Raw genomic sequence first — 26,641 nt, forward strand, 5'->3', positions numbered from 1 at the left:
TACATTGCGGGTTTAACACGATATTAGAATAGAAGGTATCCCATGATTTTTATCACCTCAGTGTAGGGGACCCGGGGGCTAAATGACGATACGGGGCGAGATGAAGACAATCCCATTTAAATTTTAGACAATAGATTATAGCTCTATTCATGGATTGGTAAGAAAACAAGTGTGAGAGAGTCTACTGACCAAATCAAAACGCGCTAGTAGAGTGGTTCATTTACTTTTGAACAAGTACTTATTGTTTGAAGAGCATGCGAATCCCATTTTTGTTCGTGGTATAATAAGGTCTCAGTTCAAAATAAGTCACATTCATTTCCGTTAATTGCTTCAAATAATGTTTCACATTGCTTATTTATACAGTGCGCCGTATAACTGAAGTAAGTTCAATCTAATTAAGCAAAATGACAGTTCGCAAATCTCTGCAACTTGGATCAAGATCGTCAACTGGATTTCTACTGCCGAGAAAATTATTTAACCGTGGTATAGTTTCCAGCGTATATCTCTGATCGATTGCAATCATTGAATTTCGCATTTTTTGGACCATTAAAAAGTTTTTTCTTTTTTCAAACTGGCCTCGATAATGCTTTTTTTGTCACATTCTAAATAAACCAGTTAGGAGAAAACATATTTCGCAGCTCCTCAGCATTGTTTACTGCTATGTTCTGTAATAGGTATTACGCAAAAATTGTAAGTATGCGTTCTAAATGGTCCAATATTGCAAATATATTTGTTTTATATTATCTGAAACGAAATCTTCAACCTTCCCAGTATAAGTGGCAAGATGGCGAATGATTTCATCTTCCAGAAAAGCCTCGATATGTCCTGAAATTTAAAAATCTTTTTTATGTTAATTAGAAAGTTTTATAAATAAAGATTCATCTTAAGAATTTCAGATAACGAAGTATCAGTTGACTTTTTTTTACGCTCGTGAAAAATAAAATACTGTTGAGATTGTCGTCTTACCCCGTGCTCCCTCTTGCCCCGTCTTGCCCCGGGCTCCCTCTTGCCCCGTTTTGCCCCGGGCTCCCTCTTGCCCCGTTTTGCCCAGTGCTCTTTATGTTCAACTTTCATTCTACTATAAGAGACTATTATAAGAGACACTCTACTATTGAGCGACGACAATACTTGTCCAGTATGTTTTATCGACTCAAAATTGAACTAAATATTATGCAAGCAGGCTTTGCTTCAAAATATTTCTATTAGTCGAATGAATACATAAAATATACTAATTAAAAAAAATCAAACCTTGATGAAGTGAAGAGAATTCCGTTCACACCTCCGAATGTGGACATGGCTACAAATACGGGGACAATCCAAGCCATGACGCCGTACAAGGCATCCGCAAAAGTCTGAAACGGAATTTATTTTCATTTGAATACGCAAAAAATATATTCTTGCACATGAATAGGAAAAAAAATGGTGATTTTCAAATTAGATTGATTGTTGTATTCAAAGTACACACTAAGCGAAATATGATTTTTCACATCACAACTTATGCAAATGATTTCATGTTCATTTTTATTCTTCTATTACAATATATAAAGAAGCATTTCCTTCAGTTTTTCTCTGAAATTAATCTCATTAATGGTATTTTGATCTGCCATCTGTGGATGCTAGAGTTAACTCCCAAAGTTTAGAAACTTGTTACGGACCAAAATGTAAATTATGACGTCAGTATTAATAAACAAAACTGTCAATCGATGACCAAAAATAAAACAAAAGTTTTCTAGTTTATTTTTTTTTCTAGTGAAACTGGATTAAAAACACGTGTGATTTTACAGTGACATAATTAAATGCAGTATATAAAAAAGAAACACTAAACACTACTCTAGTTCCACTGAATACTGTGAAATAATCCATAAACGGTATTCAAGGCCAACAAGAGTCCATGTCTGCCTTATGAGTTTTATAAGTTTTATTTGAGGGAGGGTGTACCCAGTGATTAAACTGACAAAGAGCTCTCCTTTGCCATCAGAGGCATTGACACTATTTAAAACGAATTGTGGTCCCAAAATGTATCTCGATTTTATAAAGCGTTAGTGCATATTCCACAACGTAATGCTTTTGGTTTGTATAGGTTTTAAATTTTGTCTGAACAGGGCTTAAATGTCCCAAAAATATTTTTTCATCACCCGCTTTTAAAATAAGATACTTTAAAAAGCTACTCCCCAAGCAATGAATATTATATATATTTTTATAAAGTTTTTGGCAAAAGATGCAAGGTTAATTTTTTACTCTTAAACAACAAGTTGTTTTGGTATTTTTTAAATTATTCCAATTTCATCCTTCCGCAACTGCTGGAGTTAATCTTTGTTAAACCCCAATTTGTTAGCTCTCATTTTTTCATTGAAAAAGTAACCCCAAAACACGTGTATGCTTATTTTTTTCAAATTTGTTTATTTAAAATGGTGTTTAATTTTCTATTATATGGCTTAATATTTGTGACCGTTCTTAAATTAAACCAGTTACTTACAAACGTTCAATATATAAAAAAGTTGGAGTAATTACCACTGCCACTGCTTCTGCTCCCAATACTTCTGCTACAGATAGAGTTGTATGGAATGCTACAACAGTCATGGTATACACAACCGTTACTAATATACATGAGATGAAAATAGCTTTCGGCAGATTTCTAAAAGCATAAAAATACAGATAATTCAGAAACTTTTAATGTGAATGACATTAGTTTTACTCTCTTTCAGACAGAACAGAAAGAAAAATTCTTACTGATGTGGATTTTTCAATTCTTCAATAACAAAATTGAGGTAATTCCTGGAAAAAAGTACGAATATGATGTTAAAAAAGACTAAAAATGAAATTGTATTGTATTTTAAGTGCTATTAATAAAATATTTTTTTCGTCAAGTATTTTAAACTTACAAATTCCAATTATAATTTTAATTACTAATATTCATACACGTCCATGGTTAATAAGCATTTTATTATTATTAATTTTTACAATAATATATCACGAAGGATATATTAAAGTAGAGCTTATTTATATTTTGGTGAAAATAATAAATTAGAGAGACACTGTTGTATCTTTAACACATTTTCATTTCGAACATTTCAATTTGTACGCTATTTCAGCGCCGTATTTTGGTTGATACTCATTTTGAATTGTAAAGTTAACTCTTCAAGGAACATAGAACATACATGTTCATTTACTGTTCAAATTGTTCTTTTTTATAAAGTATCAAATGCTAACAATGTATAAACTATATTTTTGCAATGCTATTAAGATATCAAAATCTTAATATTAAGAAAAAGTGATTAACGCTTAAAAATGCACTGTAATTTTATTTTGAAAACATTGCAAATGAAATATATCGATTGAAAACATCTCATTCACACTGTCATGCTTCTACTTTTACTCATGATTGTCTTTCAGTTGAAGGTTAAATGGAATAATGTCATTATTATCCAAATATTTCTGAGTTGAATAAGTAAATCTATCAAATTTTGAAGAATAGCTGTAGATTTTCCTCTCAAATGTACTATGTAGACACACACATGGCTCCCATCCATTCTCATAAAACCTACTAAACCAATTTTCACATAACTTGACATACGTGTTATTTATGTCGTCATTTAGTCGTTTTATTTCTAAAAAACATCCATACTCAACCGCAAAGTCTATGGTTCTTGAACGGCTAATGATAAAAAGCACAAATGGTCTAATAAAAGCGTGATAAAATTTTACTGAACCAATTTTCACAAAACTTGACATATACGTGTTATTTACGTACCCAATAATTCTAATTATAAAAAAAATGTCCATACTGTACCACAAAGCCTACGGTTAAAGGTTTATTGGTACAAAGCGCAAATGATCTAATAAGAGCTTGATAAAATTTTATAGAGGGTCAGTGAAATTGTAACGGGTCATGAAAGTAATAGTTTTAAAGCTGCGGAAGAAGTAGTTCGGTTTCCAATCCTCAGAAAGGCGAGTCATTAAAATTTTTGAAATACAATGAAAAAACACTATTAGTGGGTTTCATTAATCATCTAGACTTAGATTTTACAGTCAAAAATATTTTGTATGCATTTCTTTCGCAAGGGGTGGTGTCCTCATTTGTTTACACCATCCACCTAAGGAAGGAAAAAAAACGTGTTTATGCATGAAAAAATGAATTTGAATCTTTTGCAGAAATATGATGCAATACTTCAGGCAGAATTAAGAAACATAGTTGAATATTTTACCGCAAAATAAAAGTTTTAAAATCTTGAAATGATTACCATTTTTAAGTTCAAAACTCGGAAATATTTGATCAAGAAATTGAGTCAATAAAAAGAGATCCTCTTGTTGAGTTGCACCATACTAGTGTTCATTAAAGTTAAAAGAAAAGGGCTAAAGAGATTTTAATTTAAAAAATTTGAAAAAAAAAGAGGGAGAACAAAATTCTTTAACTGATGGTTTTGGGGCACGACCATTGTTTTTCATAGAGTTGAAGTAAAGAAAAAGCAATTTGTTGCATCGGAAAAGTGATAGACGTCGACAATGCTTTTGAGTTTTTAGTGAAACATTTGAAGCAAACAGCGGAAACGAAAAAACTTGTTTGTGACATTGAAGAAATATTTGCGGTTCATTCACGTGATGGTTGTGAAACCCATTGAAATATTGAACCAGAGAATGAATAGCTTATTTTGAAGAAAATTTCTGAACATCCCTAACTATAGTTCAAAGAGGTACAACAGCCTCTCCTCATCGTTTTCCCATATATTTTTACTTAGATATTTTCCAAAGCTTTCTTTCTTAATTTATTCAAAACTACTGAAGACAGAAAAATGGTACACAGACTTAATTGCAATAATTTTTCATTTCTTTGAGAATGCTGACTATTAAAATAAATTCAAATAATCGTACAGATTCATATTTGTTATTTATTTTCATTCAATTTAAATACTCGTAAAAAAGAGGTTGCATGTTAGTCTCGGAAAATTAAATGCCAAGACATAAAATCCTATCTATAACATTATTTATTTACACGATGGAAGAATGCCGGAAGCTGCATCAAAAACTAAGCAATCTTTGCGAAATAAAGTAGCAAAATATGCTCCAGACTATGAAACATTCCGTTTCCACTCAAAAAGAAAAAGAAAATCCCCTTGAAAGTACTTGTTTATTTTATTTCTTCATATAAAACCAATCACTTTTAAGAGTTTTTTACGTCGTGATGTAAAATTATATAAACTACGAATAGAATTAAAATAAACAATTTTAACGATTGAAAATAGCAGAAGGATAGATCCGATTTTATGAGATAAATTGCTTAAATAGACGAAATAAAACTCGTTCAGCAATTTGTCTTTGCTGTGATGTGTAACTTATCTTAAAAAGAGGTGATGATAGAAACGTTCGACAGCTTGATTAGCAATCTTTGATCCTTTTCAGTTTTTTTTTTAAAGAAACGCAATCCGATATACTTTCACTAAGGCTATTGAAATTTTCTGCTTCAAAAGAATTTTGAGCAAACTGTATACGGAATTAATTTCTCCGTCCAGGTTTTACAACAAACAACTTTTGTCTTTTTATGAGTTTAAAACTTAAAAAAAAAAAAAAAAAAAAAAAAAAACTTATATACTGTATTCGGAACCATCAATAACTGTTTTTTTTTTTTTTTTTTTAATTTACGAACTTTTCAATTTAGCTACAAGGGATGTTTTTAAAGTAAGTACCGTAAACTGGGGCTACTTGAGCCTCCAGGGGCTACTTTTAAACCCATGAGAAAAAAGTGTTTAAAATCCGTGACAGTTAGCTGTACTAGGCAGAGGCTGGTGCATGAAACAAAGTTTTTGCTATTCCCGCCTTTTTCTGATTGAGGTTATGATTGCAAGTTGTCAAAAGAGTTGTTTTTAGTGTCTGCAAACTTTCACATGTAAGTTCATGGAAACATCTGATATCATCAAGGTAAAGATAGTTTTATGTTTGCATTCTATTTCTTAATAAAATAACAGTGTTTTAAGGTTATAGCTATTAGCTATAACATTATTATATCTTACACATTATAATAATGTTATAGCTATTAGCTATAACATTATTATAATGTGTTAATGTTATAGCTATTAGCTATAACATTAACACATTAACTAATATAAGTTAGTCAATGTGCACTGGTTGCCTTAAAATGGGGATACTTGAACCCAGCATTTAAGCAGCTCCATACCACATTTCATCACTAAATTATGTTAAGTAAGGTTTGGGATATTTTCAAATAAAGAGGTTAGCTACTATTTATACCTGATAACTTGCAGATCTGGGGATAAAAAGGGTCCGAAAGTAAAAGAAAACCCTTTGAAGTAGGAAATATATGGATTATTAAGAGAAAAAATAACAATTGTGTCCAGATTAAATTAATTCCGGAGAAAAGCATTCCCATTTTGAAATAAGTATATCAACTCGAAAAAGGAAATTAAAATCTCGTTTACAAAACAAGCCTGGGCATCCTGTAGTATTTGTAGCGAGGATGAGCAGGTATTAAATAATATCAGAGAAAATAAATCCACCCAAGCCATTAAAGAGAGTAGCCCCAGCCCGGGGCTACTTGAACCCAATTTTTAAAAATAGAAAAAATATGTAAAGAGTTACAATTGTTGTTTAAAAAAAGCTTAAGGTGGTAGCAGAACGTCTGATAAGTGGTAAAAACATGGTTATCAGTGCACATTATGGGGTTAACCAAAAAATCAGTGTAAAACTTTCAAAAAATATGAAATTTCGGGTCCAAGTAGCCTCAGTTTACCGTACTGTTTTGAAATTAAAAAAGAACCAGAACAGATAAAGAGCGAAGAAATTTATTGCACAAAAATCTATCACCCTTACGCTATTTTTCGACATTGCTCCCGTGACTTTCCATGCATTTGTCATAGCGTGGTACAAGTTTTTGTATGTTTATTTGTAGAAAGTTGCCGCCTGCCCATGAGAATTCTTACAGAACTTTGACTGGAACGTTTTTGAACATTCTTCAGACTGCCCTGACCTCGCTCGCAGCAACTTTCGTTTGTTTTGGCATCTAAAGTCTTTTCTTGGCGGTCGATGGCAACATCAATGATGAGCTCAGAGAGCATGTTACCCCATGGTTGACTTCACAAGCGGCAACTTTCTACGAATAGGGTTATAAAAACCTGTACCACGCTATGACTAATTTCTGGAAAACCACGGTAGCAACGTCGAAAAATAATGTAATGCTGGTAGGTTTTTGAGCAATAAATTTCTTTGCTTTATCCCCCCCCCGTACTTGTTCTTTTTTTATTTCAAAACGCTACTTACTTTAAAAACAGCCCTTTTATACATGGTTCGCCAATCTTAAGGTACTTTTCTAGATATTTTCATTTTAAAACTGGTTTAGCGTCTATTCTCATTTCAGGATAAGCTATCGAATTTTTAAAATCGCTTCTCACAATATCATAAATTATGAATGTAATTAATAGTTCATAAGTTTTGGGCTACACAAAAAGTAGTATTTGATGCATACTTTACATTCCATCAGAAACTATTTCTTGGTATATAAAACTGGAGATCAACAGGAATAGTTAATCCTTAACATCGAAAGCTTAGAGTAATTTTTCTTGCAATGAGCAAGTGTTTCTATAAAGCAGAGTTGAAGTTTTTTCTCTTTTAATTTTGAAACAAGTAATTTAAAGTAAAATAAGAGATAACAGCGTTTAAATGTACAAAATTGCCGATTATACACCTGTTTCGGGGTTACAAGAAATCCCCCTTTCAATGCAAAATAAGTGAGCTTATGGATGAAAAGACATCAGTCTTCCGAAGATGATCTCGTAATGAAGTTCGTAGAATAGTTGAAGCCCGTGTATATTTTTAAAAGTTGTTTTCGAATTCTGTTTTTGATAAAAGCTCAGCTGACTTTTTTTTTTTTTTTTTTTTTTTTTTTGCATCGTCTGCGAGAGTTACAACCGACCTGAAAAAATAGTTAAGTTGAAATATTTTCCCAGCTATTATATGTCGTCTGTTTTTTTTTTTTTTTTTTTTTTTTTTCGCAGTTTTAGTGGGTAAAAGAAAGTGTTTACCCAGTTTCTTTATTTATTTTGAATAAATAGTAAAAATATAATGTAACTACTAAATGCCATTGTGAGGTTTATTCGAAACAGTTTTTCAGACAAGAACATGATTCTTCGATAACAGGATTTAATCCAGGAAAGAATTAAAGCTACTAATGTTAAAAATTGGAAAAATATACCCTGCGAGTTCTTTCTTAGGTATTTTGCCACTTTTGCTATCAGTTACAGATACGACATCTCCTGAGAACTCTTTATAAATGCACAAATTCTATCGTCATTACAAAAACGATCGATGAATTTATAACGCACATTCATTTTCATTACTTTTGACGCTGAGACCCGTGTCAAATAGTATTCACGCGTATGGCCTGACGGATGGGGGGGGGGGGAGGTATTCGCGCCGACTGGCATAAGCTATTTTCTTAATTATTTGTTTTTCTCTTCTGATTAATAAGTTGAATTTAAAATCCGATCAGAGCTGGGTGCAACAGCTAGTCTAGAATAAATTAAAGAGAAAACTCTGCTCTTACTTTTAAATAACACAACCACCATATTTTACTTTCGTTTGAAATAAACCATGCACATAAATTAAAGCGGGGTCACTAAAATTAGTTTGAATACCAAAAAATGATAAGAAAAACTTCAAATGAAAATTTAAAAAAAAACTTATTGGCCTTAATCATGGGCTCTATTTTATTTTTCAAAGAAGTTGCATTTATAAATACTTGAAATGTCATTTCATTTCAGCAGTGTTATGATAATGCGATTGTTTAAAACTTTCCCGTTGGTCAAACTGTCTAGACAGGCACATAAATTGCATGCTAGAGTCATGAAAGGCGGCTAATGTCGGAATCCCATTCATAAAACCATCTTAGTATAAAAACTAAATCAACACAAAGCTGATCAATGACTAAGATTTGTAATTACACGGCTCCACATTGATAAATGACATTTATTTTCAGTCGGAAGCTGATCCGATAACGGGTTCAAACTAGTTTTTTTATAGGCAAACATTTATCCTTGTTTTTCGGCGATAAAAAATGTCCGCTCCATCTTAATGATGGTAGATGGTGTCTTCAAGTAGCTATAATTATATTGTTCGCGTTGTATTTTTATTTGAAAGGAAAACATCGCTCATTTATTGAAGTTCAATTAATCATTCCGTATTATGGAATATAAGATGCGTCATGGCCATCATAAAAAAGTTTCAGTTAGCCGAATGAATTAAAATGATTTATACATGTATATGCCTCACTCATTCTCTTAAAATCAGAATTTCAAGATCCACCAGAACTCTATCTCACAAATTTTAACCATGTTCTTATTTCTGAATTCAATGATTGCAAGAAGTTAATGAAGTTTTACAGTAAAACGGTTAGAAAACGCTATTTTGCACATTTTTCACCAATGGAATTTATTGGGCCAACACTATAGCTTATTGTTTTGCTTGAGTGTAGTTGGTGTCCTACCCTTTTTGAGGTCCACCGGCCTCCACTCTCGGATGCTCCTCCTGGTCGATGGCGGGGCGGTGATTCCTTGGGTTTTTCGTCCTCGTCCATATCCCCTGGAATCGACTTTACACGACTCTCTCGAATTTACACAATCCTCTTTCGATAAAATCAGCATCCAGCACACAGCATCCAGTACACAACATTTCGCATCCAGCCCACAACATTTAACATCCAGCACACAACATTTAGCATCCAGCACACAACATTTAGCATCCAGCACACAACATTTAGCATCCAGCATACAACATTTAGCATCCAGCACACAACATTTAGCACCCAGCACACAACATTTAGCATCCTGCACACAACATTTAGCATCCAGCACACAATGTTCAGCACTCAACACACAACGTCTAGCAACCAACCCCTGGCATTAATTTCAACTTCGACATCTTGTACTTAAATTATGTTTTTTTTTCTTCAGTTATGACTATGATAGGAGTCATTTGTAGAAACAAGAAACTCAACGAGTAGGGTCCTATCGCAATGCGTCATTGCGATAAACATAATTTGAATTAAAGATGTTAAAATGTAAATTAATGCCGGGGGCTGGATGCTTGGAGCTGGATGTTTTTTGAATTTTTTAACATTGACGTTTGCTGTAATTTTACGGCACTTGGTACATCGCAACCATTTTGCCAACGTTTTCTGTTTTGACGAAGATATGAACAGAGGCTCATTTCTACCTTTTTCATTTTTCAAAAAATTGTTTAAGGCTGTTTTTTTTTTTTTCTTTTCTTTTTTTTTTTTTTTTTTTGAGGATTTATGCATTTAAATTCTTAGTTTCGTCTATTTAAAATAGGGGCTATAGTTTTGAGACCTCCGCGCCCCTGAGGAGCGCATTCTCTTCGTTTTTACGTCTTTAAATTTTACACGTACAGACTACTATATATATATATAGAGAGAGAGAGAGAGATACATATAGATAGTTAAATATAGATAGGTAGATAGACAGCCATGGATAGATTGATTGATGGATATATCCCAGAATAAGTGTATTAGATGATTAGACTACTGATAGAACTTGGTACACGCCGAAAAATGTTTTTCGTACCCCATAAAGATTTAAAAACATTTGAATTTGTGTAGATTTTCATTGAAGTGGTGCCAGCAGAAGAGTTACACCAAAGAGAAAATAATAATAAAAGGGCGTGACAGAACGAATTGTTTAAAATCCATGCCAGTTTCACCGAGAAATCGCAAAAATAACGCAAATACCCAAATCTACCAGAAACAGAACACAACAGGAAGCCTTTGAACTTAAAGTATTAGGATGAAAAAAACAAAAAGAAAAAAAAAACCTTTCATTAATAAGAAAGCTGAGGCAACTTGGGTGAAATTGCAAAGTATAAACGAAAAAGTATATGAACTGCACTTTACTATTAAGAAAAGTAAATAAATAAATAAAACATTCAGTGAGGCTCTGCAATGAATCTAGTAACGTGAATTTTATGGACACAAACCAAACCCGAAAAGCATTTTGAACTGCGCGGGAATACAAGGAGATTATACACCTGCTCAGAATGGGGTGTATGGTTTACTCGTATATAACAACGGCTCTTCTTACAGTCTAAAACGCAAAGTCGAGCTAACGTAAATGTCGATTTTGACTAACATTTTAGTCCCTAGGGGCACCGTAACAACTTAATTGGTATTGAAACATTTTGCAACATCCTTTGCAACCCGCACCTATTCTTATTCCGAATTTCGAGTTTTCGCTCCATCCTGTTGATAAGGCGTTATTCTTTGACATACTGAAGTCAGATATTAGTCTGTTATGGATGAAAATCAGGAGTGAATTGGTGCCGGAAAGGAACTGGAACGCCGTTCCAGTGCTGCCTTTCTTGAAAAATAAATTCCCGTTCACACAAACTCGCTCACGACCCAAGATTCAATTATTGTTCATTAGCGTTCTGGGGTAATGGAAAATTTACGAATTCGGCTCTAATGAAAATGTATCATTTCTTTTATGGACTTATTTTCCAACCAACTCGAATCCTTAATACGAAAATGTTGAACAATTACAAAAATGAAATGATTTAGATACAAAACAATAATAGTTACCATCCATTATAAGCAAATAATCCAGAATAAAATGACAGCGCAATTTTCGTGACGTCTGTCTCCGTATTTTCAAAAGTAAAATACTGTGTTTGACCTAAAATCAAAATATATCAATAAGTTGTAAATAACATTTATTTGCTATTTATCATTTATATTATTTTATTCAAGAGACAAATTTATATACATAGCTTTAGAGTTGCAAATAAAATCAAAAACTAAAGCAATCGAAATTTTAAAAGTAAGAAATATTTCCTATTTGCATATGTATAACCAAAATCGACTTAATTAAAGTCTTCCTAATGTATATTTATGTCCTATATGATAACATGGTTGAAGAACTATACATTATATTAAAAAAAACTAAGTAACAATTTTTTATTTATATTTATATGATCAAAAATCTGCAAGTAATTATGGCTGCTAACATGCAAAGAGCATGAAAAGTCGCATAAAGTACATATGAGACAGTGAGAAGCAAAGGGATGTAAATACTAAGAATAAAAAATTTAGAGATAACCAGTTCAAATGGTTGGTGAACCTCTCCTCTGTTTTGGGGCAAGAAATGGTACTTTTAGCCCTAGTAGGTGCTGCTATACAGCATGATTTAGAAATAAAAAAATAATGAAAGCCCACCTAAAACTTAATCTTTAAACGCGTTTTACTCAAAATTTGAAAATGTCCACTTACGTCTCTTTGCTGCTCACTGCCTCATATGATGTATATTTTATTATCACATCCAAACCATTGAATGAAGTTATTGTTTGTAAACCAGCAAAGTATATTTTTTTAATTACATTTATTCCTCGTAAAATCTTTCATTTTTAAAATACACTTACAGTATATTTTTTTCTTTAGTAGGTAAAAATGATTAGTTATGACTAGGTTGGTTTTAATTAAAGGTATCAACATTGGTAGAAAGACCATCTATTTTCAAAAACTTACTTGATTGTTTTTTTCTCTCAAAACAACGCGACGTTATTTTGTCGGCTAGAAATGTCAATTGACATTACTAAAATTTCAATTGATGCTAAAAACATGCGCATTTGTATACTTTATACTCTAATGATTAATAAATAAGCAAAAGCCGTTTGTCAGAAAAAGGCAATATACCGCCCGGCTACGTTTCGCATTGAAAATTGGCGAAAAGTGAGCAAGAGGGAAATGCAAACTAAATGAATGTTCTTATTTCATCTAAAAGGATAATATCCCTCGGAAATTTGAGGGTTTTTTTTTAAATAGTGTATCGAAAAGGAAAAGATATGGCTGAACTTTTAAAAATAAATGAGGGGACAGTTCGAAAAGTGTTTAATCATGAGACAGTTCTGGGAGAGATAGACCACTGTGTGAGATGGACCAGTCAGAAATTTCGTAAATGCGCCTCTCAATAGATGGAAAAACTATTTTAGTCAGTTACGAAAATACATTTTGTATGTCATACTGCTGCTTGCTTCTCAAAAACATAAATTTTGTCATAAAAAATAATTGTTTCTTTAAAAAATTCGAATATTTTTTCACTTGGTTATAATTATACAATCTAATCTTTTTCATGAAATGTAATCTATCTGCTTTTGGCGCTGTAATGTCCGACTGCCCTTCACCCAGACAATCGGGAGAGATGAACCCTATAAAACCATGAATTTTTGAAGTATGGATTTTCAAAGAACTGTATGTAAAATACTAAAGGGTAAAACTATGTTTCTTTTTTCAAAATATGCCAATTCCCTATTATAGAAGAAGTACTTCCACAAGCAGAGAATGGATTAAAGCTAATTTAAGAAAGTCTTTTAAAGCCGATGATGAAAAGAATATGGGTGTGAATGAAAATTTTACCAAAGGTGCTGTAGGAACGTGGTTGGTTTTGGGGTGTGGCAATAAAATTCAAAATTGTTTTACACATACAAAACTACACAATCTGCATTTCACCTTCCAGAGACTTTCTCAGGTATGGCTTGCAAATTAGCAGAAAAATTTAAGATGAATCATACTTTTAATAAAGAAGCTAAAAGAACTGGCTATGACTGATTACAGAAATAACTTAACAAGTTTTATCCTTGCGAAAATTCAAATAGTAGTAAAGTAACGAATAAATGCCTTTGTGCTGAAGATTCAAAAAATCAATAATCCAACGTCATAAAGCACAAAAATTGCAGACACGTGTTTCGGTGTTACAAGGAACACCTTTTTCAATGCAAAGAGGTGTGAGCTTCTGGATGAAAAGTCATCCGAGAAAAGCAACATGGTGGAACAGGAGATAGTATAAATATCAAAAAATCGAAATTAAACAAAACAAAAAAAGATAAAATGACACCTGGAGGCAAAATTTATTATATAATTCCATCAGGAAAAAACCGTTAAGTAATACATTTTCCAAGAAAACCCATAAACAATGCGAAAAGTCCAAAAATGAATCCACTCTGAATAAATTAGTAATAAATTTACCAGCGGGAAAAACTATGTATGGAAGCAATGTATAAAATGGAGAAATGTAGGAAAAAACAAAGTGAAGGATAAACATATTGGAATTCTGGAAATGACTGAGCTGGCGGTGTATTTCGCGGTGTATTTCACATATTGGAATTAGTTAATCACAAAAACGAAATAAGAAAGCAAAAAATGAAAACCATAAAAGTAAGAAATGTACGACGTTTACATAAAAATAATAGAAAAACTAAACCAATTTTAACAAAGAAGTCCACACAGAAGAAAAATAGGGAATTGCAGTAAGATCGTTAACTAAATTAGAACGGTTCCTCAGGATGTGGAAAGATTCCCAAAAATCAAGATCTAACGAATTGGGACATTTTTGGATGATTTGATAAGAGTTAAAATCAAAAGAGTGATTAATCAGTTCTTATCAAATCATCCAAAAATGTCCCAATTCGTTAGATCTTGATTTTTGGGAATCTTTCCACATCCTGAGGAACCGTTCTAATTTAGTTAACGATCTTACTGCAATTCCCTATTTTTCTTCTGTGTGGACTTCTTTGTTAAAATTGGTTTAGTTTTTCTATTATTTTTATGTAAACGTCGTACATTTCTTACTTTTATGGTTTTCATTTTTTTGCTTTCTTATTTCGTTTTTGTGATTAACTAATTCCAATATGTGAAATACACCGCGAAATACACCGCCAGCTCAGTCATTTCCAGAATTCCAATATGTTTATCCTTCACTTTGTTTTTTCCTACATTTCTCCATTTTATACATTGCTTCCATACATAGTTTTTCCCGCTGGTAAATTTATTACTAATTTATTCCGAGTGGTTTCATTTTTGGACTTTTCGCATTGTTTATGGGTTTTCTTGGAAAATTTATTACTTAACGGCAGTGTTGGGCATCAACTAAAAAAATCAACTAAATTTGTAATTGATTGATTAGTTGATTAAAGTAATCTGACTCCCATTTAGTTCAGACTAATATTTTAAAAATTTAATTCAATTGCAGACGAAGATTAACGTTAGTTTAAACTAACTCGTTAGTTGCTCAAAAAAACTAATTTAGTTAAGATTGATTTAGTTCAGATTAAATTAATCAGATTGAATTTAGTCAGACTAAAAGTAATCAGATTAAAAGTAATTAAATTGATTTGATTACTTTTTTAATTCAGATTAAATTCGTAAAATATAAATATCACATGAACAGAGGCACATTTGTATTTCTACGTGTATATATATATTTATGCAAGCATACACGAGTTAATGCGTGTACATACGACTACGTGCGGGTATATACGTATATAAACGTGTTATCCCGCGTATGTTCGTGTACGGAGGTATATTTGGAATTTTAAGTAAATATACATATTTATGTGTGCATACACCAGTAAATACGTGTATATACGAGTATGTACGTGTATATAAGAGTATGTACGTGTACACATGAGAATATGCGTCTAGATACGTGTTACCCCGAGTATACTCGTGTAAAAAGGTACATTTGTATTTCTACGTCATATTCCAGTGTTCGTATACGAGAAAGTACGTGTATATACAAGTATGTTCGTGCACACACGAGAATACGCTTATAGATACGTGTTACCCCGAGTATAATCGTGTACAGAGGTAAATTTCTATTTAAACGTGTATTTACATATCGATGCATGCATATACGAGAAAATACGTGCATATATGAGTAAGTACGTGCACACATGATAATAGTCTTATAGATACATGTTTAACCCGAGTATACTCGTGTAACATGGCACATTTGTATTTCTACGTGTATCTGCATATTTATGCGTTTATAAACGAGTAAATACGTGTATATACGAGTATGTACGTGTACACACGATTATGCGTATAGATACGTGTTACCCCGAGTATACTCGTGTACAGAGGTAAATTTGCTTTTAATTGTGTATATACATATTTATGCGTGCACACAAGCGAAGATACGTGTATATACGTGTACACATGAGAATATGCGTATAGATATGTGTTACCCCGAATATACTCGTGTAAAGAGGTACATTTGTATTTCTACGTTTATATACATATTTAAGCGTGCATATACGAGAAAGTACGTGTATATACAAGTATGTTCGAGTACACACGAGAATATGCATATAGATACGTGTTAACCCGAGTTTACTCGTGCACAGAGGTGAATTCGTATTTAATCTAGTACATGCACTTTTATGCATGCATATACGAGAAAAGACAAGTATATACGAGTATGTTCATGTACGCACGAGAATATGCGTATAGATACGTGTTTAACCCGAGTATACTCGTGTACAGAGGTACATTTGTACTTGTACGTTAAAATACATATTTATGTGCGCATACACGAGTTATACGTGTATATACGAGTAAGTACGTGTATATACGAGTATTTTTGTGCATATACGTGTATATACGTGTTGACTCGACGATATTCGTGTATACAGGAATTTTGTGTTTCTACGTGTATATAACTACAAGTACGTGTGAACACAAGTAAATATGTTTATATACGATACATATTTGTAAACACGAGTTTATGCGTATAAATACGTGTTATCCCGAGTATATTCGTGCACGGAGATATGTTTAATTTCTAAGTGTATGTAGAAATTTATTTGTGCATACACGAGTAAATACATGTATACACGAGTATATACGTGTACACAAAGGAATATACGTATGGATACATGTTAATCCGAGTATACTCGTGAACAGAGGTAAATTTGTATTTAAACGTATATATACATATTTATGCATGCATATACGAGAAAATACGTGAATATTCGAGTAAGTTCGTGTACAAGCGAGAATAGATTTCTAGGTTCTTTTTTCAGCCCGAGTATACTCGTGTACAATGGTACATTTGTATTTCTATGTGTATATGCATATTTGTGCGTTTATACATAAATAAATGCGTGTATAAACGAGTATGTACGTGAACACACGAGAGAATATGTGTATAGATACTTGTTACCCCGAATATACTCGTGTACAGAGAAATTTGCTTTGTATATACATATTTATGCGTGCATATAAGAGAATACGAGTATGTACGTATTCACACGAGTATATGCGTATAGATAAATGTTACACCGAGTATACTCGTGTGTAGAGGTCGTTGTATTTACACGAGAATATGCGTATAGATAAATGTTACACCCAGTATACTCGTGTGTAGAGGTACATTTGTATTTAAGATTGCATATACATTTTTATGCGTACATACATGAGAAAATACAAGTATATACGAGTATGTACGTGCACACACAAGAATATGCGTATAGATACGTGTTTAACCCGAGTATACTCGAGTAGAGAGGTACATTTGTATTTTTGGTTAAAATACATATTTATGCGTGCATACACGAGTTAGTACGTGTATATACGAGTAAGTACGTGTATATACGAGTGTGTACGTGTATATACGGAGCTGTACGTGTTAACCTGAGTATATTCGTGTCTACAGGAATTTTGTATCTCTACGTGCAAACAGAAGTAAATACGTATATATACGAGTTCGTAAGTGTAAACACGAAATTTTACGTATAAATACGTATTTCCCGAGTCTAATAGTGCACGGATTTATATTCAAATTTCTAAGTGTACACAATGTATATCAGTACAGCGTTTACAGACTTTCAGGGCAGATAGAGTACACCTAGACGGGGGGAAACACATAGCAATGCATGGTCGGAAACACTTTCCTGGCGCGTTAGTGACAACACCAATCACCAAAAAGACAAAACACGAATAAGAAAAGAGAACATGTTCAGAATCTTTAGTACAGAAAAAAACTAAGGAAAAAGAAATATAAGGGGCCAACGATCATCATCAAAGAAGGTGTTCGAAATTACGACCCCGCCCGTAATATCGAAATTTAGCAAAAATACCGGGCGGGTCCCGGACTTCCTGGTGGAACAAAAACCACGTGTGCGCATGCACCGTCATCTGATGCTTCGGTTTACGTAGCAACATCTGTTGTATGCACCAGACAAATCTTACCAGTATTTTTGCTGCATTAAAAATAATAAACATGTTTTCTCCTCTTAATCGTGCCCTGTCTTACGCTTTGTGTCGTCACTATCGCGTCTAGGTGCACTGTATCTGCCCTGAAAGTATGTAAACGCTGTACTGATACATCCTGTATACTTATTTATGTGTGCAAACACGAGTAAATACTTGTATATACGAGTATGTTCGTGTACATACTAGAATTTGTGTATGGATTCGTGTTAATCCGACTAAACTCGCGTACAAAGGTAAATTTGTATTTAAACGTTTATATACATATTTATGCATGCATATACGAGAAAATACGTATACAAACGAGTAAGTGCGATTCCACACGAGAAAAGACGTAAAGATACGTGTTTAATCTGAGTATACTCGTGTACAATGGTACATTTGTATTTCTACGCGTATATGCATATTTATGCATTTTTACACGAGTAAATACGTGTATATACGAGTGTGTACTTGTACACACGAGAATATGCGTATAGATACGTGTTACCCCAAGTGTACTCGTGTACAGAGGTAAATTAGCTTTTAAACGTGTATATATATATTCATGCGTGCATATAAGAAAAAATACTTGTATTTTCGAGTATGTACGTGTACAAACGAGAATATGCGTGTAGATACTTTTTTAACCCGAGTATACTCGTGTACAGACGTACATTTGTATTTGTAAGTTAAAATACATATTTATGATGCATACACGAGTTAATGCGTGTATATACGAGTTAATGCGTGTATATACGAGTACGTACGTGTATATACGAGTATGTGCGTGTATACACGTATGTAAACGTGTTAATCCGAGTATATACGTTTACACACTAATTTTGTATTTGCCAAGTGTATGTACATCAAAGTACGTGCAAACACAAGTAAATACGTGTATATACGAGTATATAAGTGTAACTTGTTGTCCCGAGTATATTGGTATACAGATGTATATTTTTATGTCCAAGTGTATGTCAATTGCAGATACAAAGAGGGGTCATGAAGGTCAGGACCCGCTCCCCCCCCCCACCACACCGCGGGGAAAATTTTGAACGTTTGCTTGAAAAATACAAAAAAATATCGAAACCATGAGAAAATGTAATAATCTTTTTGATTTTTTTTGGGGGGGGGGGGGGGCATTACAGCAGAGCCTCGATAATTTGAATTAATTGGAATTCGACCCAATCCGGAATATCGAAAATCCGGAGAATGAAAAAAACAAAACAAAATAAAACATACTCACTGAAAATCACCTTAAAGGGAAACACATAGAATTACAAATAAATAGTAAACATGTCTACTTTGTTATTACAAAGTCTGTAATCTTCTCCTGTGACAGTTCAATTTTTTCCCTATCGAGTAAAACAAATTGATTCAAAAGTTGCATTGCGAAGAAAAGGGAACTCAATCAACGACATAACACGGTCTTGCCCGTGAGAGGGTTAAATAAATAATTATTAGGGAATTTTGACGATCGCTCTTTAAATGTAAAGGGAAATCGGTCAAATCGATCGAGCCGGATTATCCGGTAATCCAGATTAACGGGGTCTGTGGCGCCGACTTCAAATTTGTAAGGTTTGTTTTTGAAAAATTTTCGTGTTTTAATAGGTTTTTTGAAGGTGGGGGAGCCCCCCCAGAATATGAGGGACTTTCTTATTTAAGGAGGGGTATCCCCTTACGTAAATTACTCGGAAACAGACCATGCATCAGCCATCTGGATTTAAAAAAATCAAACATTTTATTCCAATAAAACCAGAAGCAGTGTGGTCTACGGGGGGGGGGGCCGTGGTCAGTGGAGAGGTTGGTTCAAACTTAAAATTTTTAGCGCTTGTTTTTGAAAAAAATTTGTACTTATGTTTTTTTGGGGGGAGCCCCCTTCCCCCGTAATTTGAGGGGGGGTTCAATCTAAGGGGGGGGGTATCCCCTTAAGTAAGTTACTTTGAAACAGAACAAGCATCGGCCATCTGGATAAAAAAATTCAAGCATTTTATTCGAATAAGATCAGAAGTGGTGTGACCTACAGGGGGGGGGGGAATTAGTGGGGCGGGTGGCGCAGACTTCAAAATTTTAAGGTTTGTTTTTGGAAAATTTTTGCGTTTTTAACCACCCCCCATAATTTGAGTGGAGTGAATTTCTTTTTGAGAGGGGGGCATCCCCTCATATAAGTAACTGCAATATGGAATAGGCATCGGCTATCTGGATATGAAAAAAATCAAGCCTTTATTCCAGTACTAGTGGTACCCGCACGGCTTTGCCCGTAATAGAAAATTAAAAGGTCTTTTGGTCCGCCTGTATATTTACAAATAATGTATGGTGAATTTTATCGCCAATTGGCTTATGCCCATGTTATGGTTCCACGTTATGGTAATCTCGTCCATCTTATAATTTTGTTCCTAAAATCGGAATAGAAAAAAAACCACATCGAATTTTCGAAAAATCGCTTCGAGGTGCACACCCCCATGATACAAACTAACTTTGCCAAATTTCATGAAAATCGGCCGAACAGTCTAAGCGCTATGCGCGTCACAGAGATTCAGACATCCAGACATCCTCCAGACAGAGAGACTTTCAGCTTTATTATTAGTAAAGATTATGTGAAAAAGGGCTTAAAATTTTAATAAAGAATTAATAAAATCGAATTTTCGAAAAATCGCTTCGAGGTGCACACCCCCATGCTTCAAACTAATTGTTTGTCAAATTTCATGAAAACCGGCTGAACGGTCTAGGCGCTATGCGCGTCACAGAGATCCAAACATCCATACAGAGAGACTTTCAGGTTTGTTATTTAAAAAGAAAGGAAAAGGAGAAAGATAAAGAAGTAAAGAAAAGAAAGATAAAGAAAGATAATTTTCAGAACAAATTCTTTCCCATTTTATTAAATTTCTGTGAAAAATGGGCTTAAAATTGGAATAGAAAAAGAACAAAATCGAATTTTCGAAAAATCGCTTCGAGGTGCACACCACTATGCAACAAACTAACTTTGTGCCAAATTTTATGAAAATCGGCCAAACGGTCTAGGCGCTATGCGCGTCACAGAGATCCAGACATCCTACAGACATCCTCCCGACAGAGAGACTTTCAGCTTTATTATTAGTAAAGATAAGGAAGACCAAAAGCAGTATTGTGTACCAAATGGGGGGGGGGGGGTAGTGTGGGTCGTGTCGCAAACTGCGTCACTCCAAAGGGGGTGTTTTTAAATATTATTGATTTTTTAAGGTCTTAAATCGGTAAGGGGGGCAGCCCCCCAACCCCCAATGTCCCCCCGTAACACATTAGGAGCTACTTAATATTCATTGGGGGGGGAGAAGAGAAAAGAACCCCTTAAAGAATCCAAACGCAATCTGTAGTTTTAACAGTGTAGATATTTTTCAATCTGATTAAATTTAGTATAAATTTTAATCTGACGAAATTTAATCTGATTACTTTAGTTGACTAAATCAATCTGATTAAATTAGTTTGACTAAATTCAATCTGATTAATTTAATCTGAACTAAATCAATCTGAACTAAAATTAGTTTTTTTAGTCAACTAACGAGTTAGTTTAAACTAACGTTAATCTTCGTCTGCAACTGAATTAAATTTTTAAAATATTAGTCTGAACTAAATGGGAGTCAGATTACTTTAGTCGATAGAGGATTTAGTTGATTAATGCCTAACACTGCTTAACGGTTTTTTCCTGATGGAATTATATAATAAATTTTGCCTCCAGGTGTCATTTTATCTTTTTTGTTTTGTTTAATTTCGATTTTTTTATATTTATACTATCTCCTGTTCCACCATGTTGCTTTTCTCGCATGACTCTTCATCCAAAAGCTCACACCTCTTTGCATTGAAAAAGGTGTTCCTTGTAACACCGAAACACGTGTCTGCAATTTTTGTGCTTTATGACGTTGGATTATTGATTTTTTGAGTAGTAAAGTAGTTTACTTGTAAGTTTGTTTATTTGATTCTCATGTAGTGAAAATAAGCACTTATAAATATAATACATGTACAATTATTTCATAATTTTTTTGTGGTCTGTCTCTCTCATTCAAATGGTCCAATTCACCCGGACTACATAGGGTAAGATGAACTGTAGGGCAAAAGTTTAAAAAAAAAATCGTAAGTGGGAATTCTTTTAAAGACATGACCTTCTACAGTACGATTTTTATAAGAAACATCAAAGTAAAATACATATAAATGTACAGCGTTTAGAGAACGAAGAAAAAACGTGGTCCATCTCTCCCGGAATGACAATACGCCTAGCAATTTCGATTATGAGCAAAAAACTGTCTTTTCCAATATGTAACACGAATACACAGCAAATAAAATTTTTCTAAATCAATAAGGTTTTTCGAACCTTAATGTTTGCTAAAATATATAAAACTAGCGGTACCCGCACAGCTTTGCCCGTAGTAGAAAATTAAAAGGTCATTTGGTTCGCATGTATATTTACATATAGGATGATGAATTTCTCGCCAATTTGCTACATGTTACTTTGCTCGCCCATGTTACGGTTACACGTTATGATAATTTGGTGATTTGTTCGACCACGTTATGATAATTTGCTCTGTAAAATGTTCTTAAAATTGAAATAGAAAAAAAACAACATCGAATTTTTGAAAATTCGCTTTGAGGTGCACACCCTCATGCTATAAACTAATTCTGTGCCAAATTTCATGAAAATCGGCCGAACGGTCGAGGCGCTATGCGCGTCACAGACATCGTGACATCCAGACATCAGGATATCGGGACATCTAGACAGAGATCCAGACTTTCAGCTTTATTATCAGTAAATATATAGTTATTCTACTTGAAATAGCCTAATAAATTGTTTTTGACCGACTTGGTAGTAGAGGCACCCAGATAAGAGGTTATGGGAGGTCAGTGTGACCTCCCAAAAAGTTTCCTTATCTTTTCAATTTGTGTACTAATGATGCCTGATGTTCCATCTCATTAGATGTTATATGCATGTATGATATGTGTGAGTGCTCATATTTTATCAATCGGTAAATTTAGAATTTCATTCGGTAAATTGAGACTTTTGTCCCTCCCAAAAGTTTTAGTTCAGGGCTAGTTTGGGCTTCATTCTATTTGAAAAGATTAATTTCTTTTGAATTATTTGTTCCTTAAATGGATTAAGACCTTTTTGTACTGTAAAACTATACTATTACTAACTATTAACTACTACAATAAACTAAAATGAGTAACAAAATAACTATTTCTTGCAGTCAATAAGCTGTGTAGACATAACACTAATCTTGAAAGTTAAAAAAAAAAAATAACTACAGACATGGTCTGAAAGAATCATGAGGAATAGAAAGCAGCACTGATTGGGCTGCTGAGGAATATCTCCTTTTGTTCGACGACTGCAATAGAATATAGTCTTTTTGAACAAAACTTATTTTCTCTGTGGGATTAAAGGAGAATTTTTTTGCTTGCATTTAGTTTCATCCTCTCAAATTGTTTTGTAACTATTATAAGGACTTATTTTATAACGTGATTAAAAATCACGTATTGAAAATCGCTGAATATATTTAGGTGTCAAACTTATTCTAACGTAATATTTTCCAAGTCGGTACTTTATGTTCAAAATAGCGCGGTCAATTGGTTTGGTGGGGATCATATTTCATTTGCGTCTGGAAGGTAAAAAACTTGTTATGATGAGTTGTTTTTTACTTGTTTTACAAAGAATTAATAATGTAAAATATAATAACCGAATCGCACTATGTATGGCAAGTTCTATTTTTAATTAGTATCGCATCATATAATATATTTGAAAAAGAAAAATCTTTGATTTACTTCAAACTGGAAATTTTAGTGTAACTGATCCTTTTCTAAAAACATTTTATTATTTTGAAAAACGAAATGGAATCTTGAGTAATAATAGGAGGGAGAGGTTTGAAAAATCTTACATGGGAGGGGTCAAAAATTGCTAAAATCATCCTTACGTATTTTTAATGAATGGCCCCAAAACAACATTTTACCATAAATAGTTAAAAACTAAGGAAATTGATAAAGTTAATCTATTTTACAATGTATTACAAAAACTTAGAAAGTAAGAAGGTACTTGAAATAGTTTCCAAATAAATACATTTTTTGGGTTTTCCTGATAGTGATATTGCTCTTGATAACATACAGAGAATTCTTTATCCTCTTGTCTCTTAAAAACTGACGCATGGAGTCTTAAAAGAAGAACTTCTCACTACTAAAACTACTAAATCAGTTAAGCTACTTTCCGTTTAAGGAATCAAAATAACAAGAGCAGATTGTTTATGACGTTTTGATGAAAAGGTCTTTATTTTTTTATATAAAATTTCACACAATATGACGTTTGAAGATAATCGGGAAGGGCAACCGTTAGAGAAAAAAACAGAGAGAGCTCACATAAGCACTTAGGTTTTAGGGGTTTAGGCCTTCTTTAGATTCTTCAACTACTGATGCATCTGATAAACTTGGATGACCAATAAAGGGAAAAATGATAAATTGCCAAAAAGTTATTGTATTACTGTAGAAAGTCAAGAACCCAAACGCACTTCCATTTCAACGCACTTTTTGACAATTTATCATTTTTTTGTCAACGATAAATTGTCAAAATGTAACAGTAATACAGTGGAACTTCAAAAATCTGATCCCATTTCCATGTCAACGCACTTTTTGACACTTTATCATTTTTTCAATGATAAATTGTCAAAAAGTAACTGTATTACAGCAGAACATCAAAAATCCGAGAGTAATTCCGTGAAGTTTCGATAAATTTTATTTTATGTTCAGTAAAGAAAGAGAGATAATTTTCGTTAAATTTTGTTGAAAAATGTCATTTCATATTATAGCGTTATGTACTTTATTGTATGTTGTATACATACATATTGTACAATCACTTTATTTGGTTAAATGACATACTATTTTCCTAAACAGTATTTTCTCAGGTATTTTCGAAAATCCGAACACTGGAATCCAATGGTCCCACGTATTTTTGACGTTCTACTGCAATTTGTTTTTCCCCTCGTTTAATTTTGATTTTTTTTTCTTTTTAACTTGTTGGACTTAAATGTTTTTCATTAATGTTAGTGGAATATGGTCTTATAATTTGTATGTTTTCTTGTTATATGTTGATTAAAAGTTCAATATCTCACAACTTCGTGCTAAATTTAATTTTTCCAAAGAAACTAAATGAAATACATTTCTTCCTATAGGAATTTGTAATTTTTTATTTGCGTTCGTATGTAGGAACCATTCAGATTGTTGAAACTGGATATCGATTATTTCAGAAACGGCGTAAGTCCAATGGATTTCCGTATGGCTTAAGCCCCTTCTGAAATAATTTATTCAAGTATGAAAATCAAATGGATAAGATTATTTGTTCACCCAACAACTTGATCAGATGCAATCTCAATAAATTTTCACTTTTAAAGATTCATTGAATTATTACATGTTAAAAAAATGTTTCATCGAACTAATAAAGGGAAAGGTGTAAATATAGGCACCGCTTCTTGTTTTTGACTTAAAGCTACTTTAGTTTTAAAAAAAACTGTAGGGTTTCGATCCTCATCAACAACAAACAATTTTACTTTGAGGAAGCAAAACAATCATATTACTCATTGTTTCGCTTTGAAATAACTGATATTAATCAATTATTTCAAATCAAAGGCGAAGATTTACAAAATTATATAGAGATGCATCAAAAGAAATGGGGTAGGTACAAATGTAGGTCCTGTTCAAAAAAATTCAGAAAAAATATTTTGAAATGCTTTGAAGCAGTATAAAAAAATATAAAAATGGTAGATAATTTTTTTCTAATAAATAAAAAATCCATTCCGAAATAGCAAACGCAGATGAATTTATTTGCCCTGCATAACCTAAGTACGAGTATGTCCAAATTTAGCCCTTAGTTCATTTAATCAACACTTATCTGCGAGTGTCTTCAGAAAACTTTCCATTACAAAAGATGCAAGTTGCATTGCTCCAGTTCATTCATCTTGAGGTACGATATTTCTTTAATATTAGGGTTAGAAGTTATGTCAACGGAGAGACATAATTTGAAGTTCCTGTGATTTTTCAGCAGTAGATTACATGTGAGATCCACATTTGCACCAACTCGAATAAAGAAATATGTGCCACACGTAATTTAAAGGCATGTGTGTCTAAAAACATGCCTCCTTATAGCTCCAAATCTCCGCTTACTGGTATCACTGTGAAATTATTTTAAATTGCATATAATAACATGAAGAGAAAACTATTTTAAATAGTCATATGTTTTGCGGATTTCGCACAATACCAATTCACACATCATGAAAGAATGGTTCCAACTAAGGGCGCCCAGATGGGAGGTTGCTGGGACCTCCAAAAAATTTCCTTATTCGGAAAATTTTGTCTGACGATTCGGCAAAATTATCATCATTTGGCATATTTTGTCTAATGATTCGACAAATTATCATCATTCGGCAAAATTTGGAGTTCCATTCGGCAAATTGATGGTTTTCGCCCTCCCAAAAATTTGAAGTGCCTCTGGTCCCAACAGTTCTTTGCCGCTTTATATAAACAAGTGGCTCATCTACCCTCCTGACCTATAGACTCTCCTACTGCCGATTGGCGAGTGAATTCCATGTTTACACC

The 26,641-nt window shown here is 33.1% G+C and overlaps 1 protein-coding gene across 1 annotated transcript in view; it reads right to left on the reverse strand.

Moving 5' to 3' along the window:
* Positions 1 to 26,641, reverse strand: part of LOC129219298 (large neutral amino acids transporter small subunit 2-like) — a 119,848-nt gene that overhangs the window by 33,259 nt on the left and 59,948 nt on the right. The window contains exons 3-6 of the mRNA XM_054853640.1: positions 11,597 to 11,690; positions 2,731 to 2,775; positions 2,512 to 2,635; positions 1,249 to 1,352 (exon numbers count right to left, since the gene is read on the reverse strand). Coding sequence (XP_054709615.1) covers positions 1,249 to 1,352; positions 2,512 to 2,635; positions 2,731 to 2,775; positions 11,597 to 11,690 — 367 coding nt within the window. The remainder of the gene's footprint in view (positions 1 to 1,248; positions 1,353 to 2,511; positions 2,636 to 2,730; positions 2,776 to 11,596; positions 11,691 to 26,641) is intronic.

This window comes from Uloborus diversus, chromosome 3 (genome assembly GCF_026930045.1).
Source record: "Uloborus diversus isolate 005 chromosome 3, Udiv.v.3.1, whole genome shotgun sequence".
Taxonomy (NCBI): Eukaryota; Metazoa; Arthropoda; class Arachnida; order Araneae; family Uloboridae; genus Uloborus; species Uloborus diversus.